Source organism: Molothrus aeneus, chromosome 6, assembly GCF_037042795.1.
Source record: "Molothrus aeneus isolate 106 chromosome 6, BPBGC_Maene_1.0, whole genome shotgun sequence".
Classification (NCBI taxonomy): Eukaryota; Metazoa; Chordata; class Aves; order Passeriformes; family Icteridae; genus Molothrus; species Molothrus aeneus.
The window spans coordinates 9,173,465-9,185,455 of record NC_089651.1 but is presented as its reverse complement, the minus strand read 5'-3'; the positions used below and the strand labels follow the sequence as shown (position 1 = coordinate 9,185,455).

The 11,991-nt window shown below is 53.1% G+C and overlaps 1 protein-coding gene across 1 annotated transcript; it reads left to right on the top strand.

The window, feature by feature from the left end:
* Positions 1–28: 28 nt before the first annotated feature.
* Positions 29–11,854, top strand: DDB1 (damage specific DNA binding protein 1). Its single transcript, XM_066552479.1, has 27 exons — positions 29–166; positions 787–935; positions 1,037–1,153; positions 2,003–2,224; positions 3,440–3,554; positions 3,653–3,750; positions 4,444–4,602; positions 4,963–5,046; positions 5,198–5,314; positions 5,641–5,743; positions 5,839–5,914; positions 5,994–6,102; positions 6,318–6,496; positions 6,577–6,740; positions 6,821–6,928; positions 7,136–7,343; positions 7,442–7,537; positions 7,709–7,820; positions 8,267–8,390; positions 8,629–8,793; positions 9,126–9,220; positions 9,344–9,514; positions 9,986–10,095; positions 10,249–10,418; positions 10,529–10,631; positions 10,854–10,977; positions 11,269–11,854. The coding sequence occupies exons 1-27, from the start codon at positions 106–108 to the stop codon at positions 11,350–11,352; spliced, it is 3,423 nt and encodes a 1,140-aa protein (XP_066408576.1). The 5' UTR covers positions 29–105; the 3' UTR covers positions 11,353–11,854.
* Positions 11,855–11,991: the final 137 nt, after the last annotated feature.

Sequence of the window (11,991 nt, the reverse complement as noted above, 5' to 3'; positions counted from 1 at the left end):
GTGCGCCTACTTCCCGGAAGTGGCGGCGAAGGCGGTGGAGAGGCCGCGCTCTCCGTTCCCCCCGGTTTCCCCCGCGCCCCGCCGGGACCTCCCGGTTCCCCCAACATGTCCTACAACTACGTGGTGACGGCGCAGAAGCCGACGGCCGTCAATGGCTGCGTCACCGGTACGGCGGGGAGGGGGGTGACGGGAGCACCCTGTTTGGGGCGGCGTGGGAGGCGGTTATGGGGTACCGGGGGCTGGGGGTACGGGAGACACAGGGGGATAAAGGTGCCGGGGGGCGCTGGGGGTCCCGGGGGGGTTTTGGGGCACTGGGAAGGGATTGGGAGTACCGGGAGGGTTTTGGGGTTCACGGATGGGTTTTGGAGTACGTTTTGGAGTACCGGGGATTTTGGTTTACAGGAGGGTTTTGGGGTATCGGAAGGTCTGGGGATACTGGGGAATTTTGGGGTAGAGGAAAGATCAAAGTGTTCCTGAAATCCATAATAGGAGTGAGAGAGAGTGGGATTTGGGGAAGCTACAGGAGCTCCAAGAGCCTTGGGAGTGCTGGGCGTGGTGGGAAGAGACCCCAGGAATGAGGATTCCTGAGGAAAGACAGTGGAAGGAGCATTTCTGCAGAAAAACAAGGAGTGCAGGCTGAGAGAAAGCAGTTGCTGAGAGCATTTAGCACTGTGGAAGGAAGCTGCTGGGATTTTGGGATGCTCCAGGGAGGTGCTGTGGAAGTGCAGCCTGGCTCCCCGAGCTGCAGCTCATCCCTCCTCTGGGATTCCTTCCCTCTTTTCCCAGGACACTTCACCTCTGCGGAGGACCTGAACCTGCTGATTGCCAAAAACACCCGGCTGGAGATTTACGTTGTGACGGCCGAGGGGCTCCGGCCCGTCAAGGAAGTGGGGATGTACGGGAAAACCGCCGTCATGGAGCTCTTCCGCCCCAAGGTGGCTGTGGCAGAGCAGGGAGGGAGCTGTGCCCGCCTGGGCGGGCTGGGATGGGAATTCCACCCCTGGAATTTGCACTGACTGTGGGTTTTTCTGGGCAGGGGGAGAGCAAGGATTTGCTGTTCATCCTGACGGCCAAGTACAACGCCTGCATCCTGGAATACAAGCAGAACGGGGATAGCATTGACATCATCACCCGTGCCCATGGAAACGTGCAGGTGAGGGGCGATGCAGCACCTGGCATGGGAATGCCCTTCCCTAGGGATGGTTTTGCCCTCCTGGTGCAGCAGGGTGTTGGATTTCTGCTGCTCTGTTGGTGGTTCCTTGCCGGCTGCTGGATCTGGGATGGGTCACAGGATGTTTCCAGAGTTAGTCTTGGTCTATGGAAGGATTCGTGGAATTCTGGGATGGTTTGGGTTGGAAAAGAGATCTTAAAGCTCATCCAGTTCTCTTCTGTTGGCAAGGACACCTTGTGCTATCCCTGGTTGCTCCAAGCCCCATCCAGCCTGGCCTGGAACACTTCCACAGGGATGGAACAGCCACGATTTCTCTGGGAAATCCATCCCAGGGCCTCATTACCCTCACAGAGAAGGATTTCTTCCCAATATCTCATCTAGACCGGCACATGGAATCCTGGAATGGTGTGGGATGGACAGGACTTAGAGATCATCTCATTCCACCCCTTGCCCCTTCCACTAGACCAGGATGCCCCAAGTCCTTTCCCTATGGATTCAACTATATTCTTGGGAGACCTTGTGGAATAACAAGTTAAATTTAAGGAAAATGAAAGCCTAAACTCCTTGTGAGGCCGAATTTTCCCTGGGAAATGAGTCCTGTGGGAATTTGGGGTGAAGCTGTGCGGTGTGGGAGCTCTGCCAAGTGAGGCAGTTGGAAAGGCGTCTCCTCCTTAGGCTTGGTGGCTTCCCAGCTGGAATTCTCAGGCCTGTTGGGAAGTGTGCAAGGAGCCATTCCTCACCTAAGGGCTGGCAGCTAACCCCTGTCCATGTTTTCAGGGATATTATCCTGGCACTAATCCCCTTTCCCCTCTCTCTGGAATTCTCCCTCAGGATCGCATTGGGCGGCCCTCGGAGACCGGGATCATCGGGATCATCGATCCTGAGTGCCGGATGATCGGGCTGCGCCTCTATGACGGCCTCTTCAAGGTTATCCCTCTGGATCGGGACAACAAGGAGTTAAAGGCCTTCAACATCCGCCTGGAAGAGCTCCAGGTCATCGATGTGAAATTCCTTTACGGCTGCCAAGCTCCCACCATCTGCTTCGTCTACCAGGTGCCTGCTTATCCACGGATTACCCAGGTGGAGCCAAGGGCTCCCAAGGTTTTCCAAAGGCTTTTTGGAAGGCAGAATGAGGGATGATTCCAGCTCCTCCAGGTCCATGTTCCTCCATACTGCCTTTTTCCAGCTCTGGGAGGGAGGAAGCAGAGCTTTCCCACAGGATTCCTGGGCATCTCTGCCTTGGGTGGGAATTTTCCTTGTTATACCCCCTGGAGGAGTTTAAGGATCTTTCCAGCAAGATCCACAACCAGTTGTTTCCCAGAGCAAGACTTGAGCCTTTCCTTAAAAAACAAGGCAGTGGCCTGCTTGCTATTCTTGGGAGGTGATTCCAGGTGTGTAAAGAGGATTCATAACCTCTCACATCACTTGGCTCCTCATGGGAGGAGCATTCCTGGTCTTCTCTGGATGCCTTTTTGATCCTACGAGCCATTGCTGTTCTAAATGAGCAAGGGATTAGCTTTCCTGTGTTAAATTCCAGGCTATCCCAAACTTAGCTAAAATCCCATGCCAGCATTGTGTCCATTATTCCTTGTTTGGGCACTGCTGGATCCCCCCCAAACTTCCTGAAGGAAGGAAACAACATTGTCACCACATACCTGGGGTTTGGGGGAACAGTTGGAAAAGTGCTTTTCCAACTTCAAGGATTCCAAAATCCATGTCAAAACAACTTCAACCCTTGGAGCAGGAGCAGGATGTCAGTTCTGACTCATAAACCCCTGGATTGTTTCAATCCCTGCCTATGGAGAGGAGAATGTTTCCAAGCTGTTTCCTTGATTCTTTCTCCATTTATTACCCATTATTCCAGGGCTTGGTCTGAATAGGACAGCAGCAGCTGGGATAATTTTTGGGAACTACAGGGAAACATGATAAAACCCCCTGAATTCCTGAACCTTTGCAAGAGCTGGAGGAGGGGGTGATACTCCATTATGCCACTTCTTCCCAGGTTGTCAGAAGAACACAAATTCCAGAATTATCAGTTCCCATATCATTGTAAAACAATGGAAAAATACTTCCCAGTCTTTTCCAGCTCAGGGATTTCCTCAGGGGGTAATTATATATGGAAAAATTCGGGAGAATGGTGGCGTGTGGATGTGGAGGAGGATGAGGAGGTGAGAAGCCTCAGAAGCTCCCTGGAATGGGTGTTTTTGCGGGAGGTGAGGTGGAATCTCCTCACTTCTGGAATCTCATCCACTTTTGCTTCTCTGCCAGGACCCTCAGGGCCGCCACGTGAAGACATATGAGGTGTCCCTGCGGGAGAAGGAATTCAACAAAGGCCCTTGGAAGCAGGAAAACGTGGAGGCCGAAGCCTCCATGGTCATTGCAGGTTGGGCCTTGTTTGTAAAAGATCTTCCCATGTTTTTCCAGGCTGAATGGCTCCTTTTTTCCAGGCAGGTTGTCTCATGTTTGTTGTGTCTCCTGCAGTGCCGGAGCCCTTCGGAGGCGCCATTATCATTGGGCAGGAATCCATCACCTACCACAATGGGGATAAATATCTGGCTATCGCTCCTCCCATCATCAAGGTGAGGAGATCCAGGACTGCATCCCAAAAAATCCCTCCTTTCCCAGGCCTTCCAGACAGGAATTCAAACCCCTGTTGTCCCAGCTGTGGTCTAACAGTGCCACTTACTTGGACTTCCAGAGGTTTGGCTTCCTGGTCACTGTTTTTGGGGGCTGAGGGACATCTGTGATCCCTGTGTGCCTCCTCTTTCTGTAGAGCTCTTGGAATTTTGTTTGGGCCCCAGGGAATGGGATTAATTAGGAATTAGTGCATGGTCTGGGCACAGTTCCAGGGCAGAGCCTGGTTTCATTTCAGGCAGTGGAAAACATGGATGAGCCCCTTGGAGACTTGTTCAGAGGAGAAAAGGCTTAAAGATTTCAGGACAGCAATTGGACTTGTGGGTTTTGTGGGAATAACAGGCCACTACCCACATTTAATAGCAGGAGGAAGCACCAATGCCATGGCTGAGGTGCTGTTCCAAGCTGAAAGAGGGCTGGAATTGCCATCCAAAAGTCCTTTTAAGATGGAAATAAGCACAAGCTAAATATCTTGGGGGAAGAAACAGGAATATTGGTGCCTGAAGGTCTCAGTCTGCTCCTGGAGCTCTGGAAGGGGTGGGATACTGGAGCTGGGAGCATGTCACCTGCACAGAACTTTTGGGGACCAGTTTGGGGCTGTTCCAGTGGAATCCTGAAGTTCCCTTCTTTCCCTGCAGCAAAGCACCATCGTGTGCCACAACCGCGTGGATCCCAACGGATCGCGGTATTTGCTGGGAGACATGGAAGGGAGGCTCTTCATGCTGCTCCTGGAAAAGGAGGAGCAGATGGACGGCACTGTCACCTTGAAGGATCTGCGTGTGGAGCTGCTGGGAGAGGTAGGAATCACCTGGGTCATCCCTGGCACTTGCCTGGGATTCTCCCAAGTCTGGAAGGGCGCTGTTCAGGAATTAGTGGGAATTCTGGGAGCTGGAGGTGTTGATACTTCACATTTGACACAGCCCTGAACTGTTGGGAAAATTCCCTCTGGGCACTAAAACTTATACCTCCTTCCCATTTTTTTTCCTGGTACCTGTACTGGGAGGAGCTTGGACTCTGTGGGATTTATGAAGGGATTAAATCCCCTTACCTTGCCCAGGGTGTTTCTGTTGGATAACAGCTCAGTGGTGGAAGGTGTGTGTGTGTGCCAGGACCTTTCCATGCCACTGGAGGGTCACCTGCCTCTTCCCATTTCCCAGACATCCATTGCTGAGTGCCTGACCTACCTGGATAACGGAGTGGTGTTTGTTGGCTCCAGGCTTGGAGATTCCCAGCTCGTGAAGGTGCGTGGCAGCTCCTGGCTGTGTGTTCCCCCAGGACTCAATTTCCGTCAAAACCTGGAGATGTGGATACATTTTCCTGTCTTCTCCTTGCCCACCCTTTCCCTCTCCTGCTTCTTGAAAGACGGAAATTGATTCCAGTATTTATTCCCAGCTCAACGTGGACAGCAACGAGCAGGGATCCTACGTGGTGGCCATGGAGACCTTCACCAACCTCGGGCCCATCGTGGACATGTGCGTGGTGGACCTGGAGAGGCAAGGCCAAGGCCAGGTAACATCCCTGCTTTTCCCTCCCACTGCTGGGAATTTTTGCCCGAGTGTGTCCATAAAATCATAGGATCCCAGAATGGTCTGGGTTGGAGGGGACCTTAAGGAACATCTCATTCCATGGGCAGGGACACCTTCCAGTAGACCAGGTTACTCTAAGCCCTGTCCAGCCTGGCCTTGGTGGATCTTTCAGTCCTTCCAACCAAAAGCATTCCAGAATTCCATGATTCAAGAATGGCTTCCCCATTTCCATGAGAAGTGGGACCTCACAGAGAAGAGTGAGAAAGCTTCCCAGCCACAGCTGGTAAAGTCCATCTGCTTTTCCTCCAGCTGGTCACCTGCTCCGGGGCCTTCAAAGAGGGATCGCTGCGGATCATCCGTAACGGCATCGGGATCCATGAGCATGCCAGCATCGACCTGCCGGGAATTAAAGGTGTGGGAGGTGTTCCACAGCCTGAGGGGGGACATGGTGGGCACAGATGAGGTTGAGATGTGGAATTGTGAGGAACTGTGGCCTCCTTGTTGCAGGATTGTGGCCACTGAGGTCGGATCCACACCGGGAGACAGACAACACCTTGGTGCTGTCATTTGTTGGCCAGACCAGGTAAAGGTGGGGTGAGCTGGTCCAGGCTCTTAGCCCCATGTTGGAGCAGGAATTAATGGGAATTCCCTTCCCTGCTCAGGGTTCTGATGTTGAACGGAGAGGAAGTGGAAGAGACAGAGCTCACGGGATTTGTGGATGACCAGCAGACCTTCTTCTGTGGCAATGTGGCACATCAGCAGCTGATCCAGGTAAATCCAGCATGAGGAAAACATGGATATGGCTCTCCTGGTGCCGTATGGATTGTGACATATCCAAAGCAGAGGTTGGAGTGCTTCCCTGAGCTGATGGGATCAGCAAACAGGATCCTGGGCTCATGTTTGTAAGGGATATGGAAAGAGGGAGGTTCTTGCTGTGCTACCCACCTTGGAAACACTGTTTTCCATTATTTTTCCTGTCTCCCCAGATCACGTCTGCCTCGGTGCGACTGGTCAGCCAGGAGCCCAAATCCCTGGTGAGTGAGTGGAAAGAGCCCAATGGGAAGAACATCAGCGTCGCTTCCTGCAACAGCAACCAGGTGGTGGTGGCCGTGGGAAGAGCCTTGTACTACCTGGAAATCCGGCCTCAGGAGCTGCGGCAGATCAGGTGAGCCCACATCCTGAGGGCTCTGGGGATGCTGGGATTTGGGATCCAGGCAGACACCTGTCCTCTCTTCTTCCTCCCAGCTGCACGGAGATGGAGCACGAGGTGGCCTGCCTGGACATCACCCCCCTGGGAGACTCCAACGGGATGTCCCCGCTCTGTGCCATCGGGCTCTGGACCGACATCTCTGCCCGCATCCTGAAGCTCCCGTCCTTCGAGCTGCTGCACAAGGAGATGCTGGGAGGAGGTAGGAGCCTCCCAAGGGTGGCAGTGGTCACTGTCCATGTCCTGAATGACCTCATCCATCCCTTTGCCTGCTTCCCACAGAGATTATCCCTCGCTCCATCCTGATGACGACCTTCGAGAGCAGCCACTACCTCCTGTGTGCCCTGGGGGACGGAGCTCTCTTCTACTTCGGCCTCAGCCTTGAGACAGGTGACCTTTTTCCTTCCTTTCCAGTTTTTGGGAAAGATCCTCCTTGCTTTCTCAGCCTCATGCTCAGGGCCTGGCTGTGGGCTGGGGGATTTCTCCAGCACACTGAAGGAAGGAGATGGATTCTTAAATCTGGGGTGTGCTTAGCCTCAATCCTTTTTTCCCTGAGGTGTTGTGGCATATCCCAGTCTGTTTTCCCTTTGAATCCAGGCTTGCTGAGTGACAGGAAGAAGGTGACCCTGGGCACGCAGCCCACGGTGCTGAGGACATTCCGCTCCTTGTCCACCACCAACGTGTTTGCCTGCTCTGACCGCCCCACCGTCATCTACAGCAGCAACCACAAGCTGGTCTTCTCCAACGTCAACCTCAAGGAGGTCAACTACATGTGCCCCCTCAATTCCGACGGATACCCCGACAGGTGAGCCTGCCACGAGTTCCTGATCCTAAGGGATATGGAGGAGAGGGAGGTTCTTGCTGTTTCACCCAGTTTTCCATGATTTTTTTTTCCCCCACAAGTTTGGCCTTGGCCAACAACAGCACCCTGACCATTGGCACCATCGATGAGATCCAGAAGCTGCACATCCGCACTGTTCCCCTCTATGAGTCGCCCAGGTGAGGATTCCTGGGATGAGGATTCCTGGGATCAGGGTGCTCTGCTGCACAGGACAAGAGTTGGGGCAATGTTGCCATCCCAGGAGCAAACAGACAGCTCTTGTTGCTTCCAGAGCTCTTGCAATGGCCTTTCCTGGCTCTCCCACCCACATGGCTCTGTTTGTCCCACAGGAAAATCTGCTACCAGGAGGTATCCCAGTGCTTTGGGGTGCTCTCCAGCCGGATTGAGGTGCAGGATGCCAGTGGGGGCACCACAGCGCTCAGACCCAGTGCCAGCACCCAGGTGAGATCCCAGACTGGGTCATCCCTATGCTGTGGGGATCAGAATTTCTGATCCAGGTTTTCCTTGATGGTCCTCCTTTCCAAAGCTGTGAGTCCAGTCCCATTCCTCAGCTGGGGAGGAATGGGATGGTGGGATCTCTCCGAGGGGGTGACACAGCCACTGTTCCACCTGATCCCCTTTTTTGGGTGCTGCTCCTTCCACATCCCATACAGGCTTCTGTGTGGTCTCCAGTTTTCCTTTTCCCAAGGATCCAGCTCTGGAAACCAGCTCTTTGTAAACTCAGATTAACACCATCACTCATCCCTGCCAGGAGCAGGGAGTGTGTGTCCCTTTACTCATTCCCTGCTCCACCTGTTCTCCTATTCCTTTGCCCATTCACTGGCTACCTGAGGCTGTGTGGACATCCCAAGTAGCACCAGGATGTGATGGATTTTCCTGTTTCCCAGGCCTTGTCCAGCAGTGTGAGCACCAGCAAGCTGTTTTCCAGCAGCACAGCTCCGCACGAGACATCCTTCGGAGAGGAGGTGGAAGTGCACAACCTGCTCATCATAGACCAGCACACCTTTGAAGGTACCTGTCCCATTCCAAAATCCAGCTTTTCCCATCCTGGAGAAGCCATGGGGAGCTTCAGCCAAAGCATTTTCCTGGAGGAACATCAGCCATAAGATTTAAGGAAGAGCAATTTTTGATGGGCACAAAGTGGTGGGGAATAGGGCAGGGAATCTCTCGGATATGTCTTAAGCTTTCAGTTTAAGGACTTTGGAATCCCAGTTGTTCCTACCTTTCCTGCTTTTTTTTTTTCCCCCAGTGCTCCATGCTCACCAATTCCTGCAAAATGAGTATGCCCTCAGCCTGGTCTCCTGCAAGCTGGGAAAGGATCCCAACACCTACTTCATTGTGGGCACTGCCATGGTGTATCCCGAGGAAGCGGAGCCCAAGCAGGGCCGGATTGTTGTCTTCCACTACTCCGATGGTAAGATCAAGGTGTTCTCACCTGGAAAAATCCAGCTTTTTTGGTGGGAGATCAGGGATGAGCTCCTCAAGCCCCCAAGATCTTGTGTCATAGTAGCAGGCAGTTTTTCCCAAGGAATCTGTTGTTGAGGTGCTGTGTTCCCTTTCCCCCTGTCTCCGAGAGATGCCTGAGAATCCCTCACCAGCCCTGGATTCTGGGATTTGCTTTCCATGTCACTTGTCCCCCTCAGAGACAGTTTTTTTAGGAAACAAAATTCAGGCCAGCTGGGCTGAACCCCCTTGACTTCCCACTCTTTGGATAAACAACCCAAGTAATGCCTGGCTTTATTCCAGGGAAGCTGCAGAGCCTAGCTGAGAAGGAGGTCAAGGGAGCTGTGTATTCCATGGTGGAATTCAACGGGAAGCTGTTAGCCAGCATCAACAGCACGGTAGGCAAGGCCCTGACTTCTTTTTGGGAGCATGCTTGTGGATCTGGATGTCAGCCAGGTGTCTGTTGAGGAGCATATCCCAGCTCCCATTTGGAGAATCCCAATCCGTGTCCCATCCCACAGGTCCGCCTGTACGAGTGGACAGCGGAGAAGGAATTGCGCACGGAGTGCAACCACTACAACAACATCATGGCCCTGTACCTGAAAACCAAGGGGGATTTCATCCTGGTGGGAGACCTCATGCGCTCCGTGCTGCTCCTGGCCTACAAACCCATGGAAGGGAATTTCGAGGAGGTAAGGAAGCGGTGCCAGGAATCAATTCTGACAGCTCTGGGCACAGGAATGGTGTTGGAGGGGATAAAAGGAGGAGTTTAGCTTGACTGGATAAGGTTTGACATGGATCCCTGTGGTTCCTGGAGGGATGGATCCCTCAGTTTCCAGGGAACTGGCTGTGGGAAGAGCAGCTGGTGCCTGGTGGGTGGGAGGTGCCATCTGGGATGCCTGGTGTCCACTTGGAATGGGGGTTTAAATTGCTGGAGTGGCTTTGGCATAGGCTGCTCCACGCTTTTTCAGGATGTTATCCAAGTGCCACTTGGACTAGGACCATCTCCAGGAGTGCCTTTCCTGCTCTGCTGCTTCCTGGAGCAGAGAGGGACATGCCTGGATCCTGCCTTGCTCCTGAATATTGGTGTTGGGTGGGATGAGGATGCAGGATCCCAGGCCAGGCCACCTGGACACAGCGTGTCCCTTCTTGGCCCCTTCCAGATTGCCCGGGATTTCAATCCAAACTGGATGAGTGCCGTGGAGATCCTGGATGATGATAATTTCTTGGGAGCGGAGAATGCTTTCAATCTGTTCGTGTGCCAGAAGGACAGGTAAACTGGATGGGGATGTGATGTGACAGCACATGCTGGGAGGGATGGATTATGGGATCTTCAGGAAAACTGGAGGAGTATTCCCAGCTTTTGGGAGCAAGGGAAAGTTTCAGAGTGCCCCCATCCGGGACTGAGCGGTGTTTGGGATTCCAGTGCGGCCACGACGGACGAGGAGCGGCAGCACCTGCAGGAAGTGGGATTATCCCACCTAGGAGAGTTCGTCAATGTCTTCTGCCACGGATCCCTGGTCATGCAGAACTTGGGAGAGACTTCCACACCCACCCAGGGATCCGTGCTCTTTGGCACTGTCAATGGAATGATCGGTAAGGAGCAAGGGCTGAGGATTCCCTGCAGAGTCCTGGAATGGTTTGGGTTGGGAAGCTCATCCAGCTCCACCCCCTGCCACATTCCCATGACCGTTATTCCCGTGCAGGCCTGGTGACATCCCTGTCGGAAAGCTGGTACAACCTGCTCCTGGACATGCAGAACAGGCTCAACAAAGTCATCAAGAGCGTGGGGAAGATTGAGCATTCCTTATATCCTTTAGCATTCCAGCCAGGAGCTTGTGCTGGGTGGAGTTGACCAGCTGGAGAGGGTGGGAGTGGGTTTGCCATTGCCCTGAGCAATCATGGAATTGAAGATGGGAAATCTCTGTGAGACCACAGAGTCCAGCCATTAACCCAGCACTGCCATCCCACCATTAACCATGTCCAGGGCTGGTGTTATTCCCTGTGGATTTGGCTCCTTGACAGCGGCACCTGGAGATCGTTCCACACTGAACGGAAGACGGAGCCAGCCACAGGATTCATTGATGGAGACTTGATTGAGAGTTTCCTGGACATCAGCAGGCCCAAGATGCAGGAAGTGGTGGCAAACCTGCAGGTGAGCTTAGGAATGTGGCCTTGGATCCTTCAAGGATCTTGCTCAGGAATCCAGGCTCAGTAAGTCATGGAATTGTAGAGTTATGGAATGGTTTGGGTTGGAAGGAACTTAAAGACACCTCACTGAACCATGTTGCTCCAAGCCTTGTCCAACCTGGCCTGGGACACTTCCAGGGGAAGCCCTGGAAGCCACAGTCTCTCTGGGAAGTGCTAAATCCACACCTTCCTGAATGATCTGGGAATCTTTTTTGGCACCTGCCAATGTCTCCAATGCCTTTTGCTCCCTGTGCAGATCGACGACGGAAGCGGGATGAAGAGGGAAGCCACCGTGGATGACCTGATCAAGATCGTAGAGGAGCTGACCCGGATCCATTAGCAGGACTCGAGATTGTTCCCTACCCCTGCCCTCCACATGGAGCAAGGGAATCCTTCCCCAGCTGTGCCCAACACTGGCAGCAGTGGCCAGAGGGGGATGGAATCTCGCAGGGGACGCAGCTTGTTAGGAATTTGGGGAGGTGTCAGTCATCTCCTGCTGGGATTTATGGATTCTGCAGAATTGGCTGGACCCAGAACTGTCCCTTTCCTTGGGTGATCCACTGGGATCTGATGCCCTCGCCTCGATTCCCTTTTCCCTGATGTCCTTAGATATTTTATTACTTTTTTTGGCTTTTGGTTTTGCTTTTGATCCTGGTTTTTTTTTTTTTTTGATTCCTTGTGGTTTTTTGGAAGAGGAATCAAAGCTGGAGGAGCAGCCGAGGCTGGAGCCGAGCGGGATAACTCTCCATAGGATCCATGCCTTGCTCAGGGAGGGAAGTTCTGGGAAGTTTAAGCTGTTGCTGATTTCGGAGTTTTACCAAATAAAGTAGTCCAAGAGGAAAGATCTGTGTCCTGAGGAATGATGGTATCCGTGTCCTCGGCTCTGGGATCTTGGGAACACCTGTTTTGCAGGTGCATTTTTCTGGCTTTTCTTGGATTTGTAGGAAATTTTAGTTCCTTGTCTGGTTGCCAGTAGCAC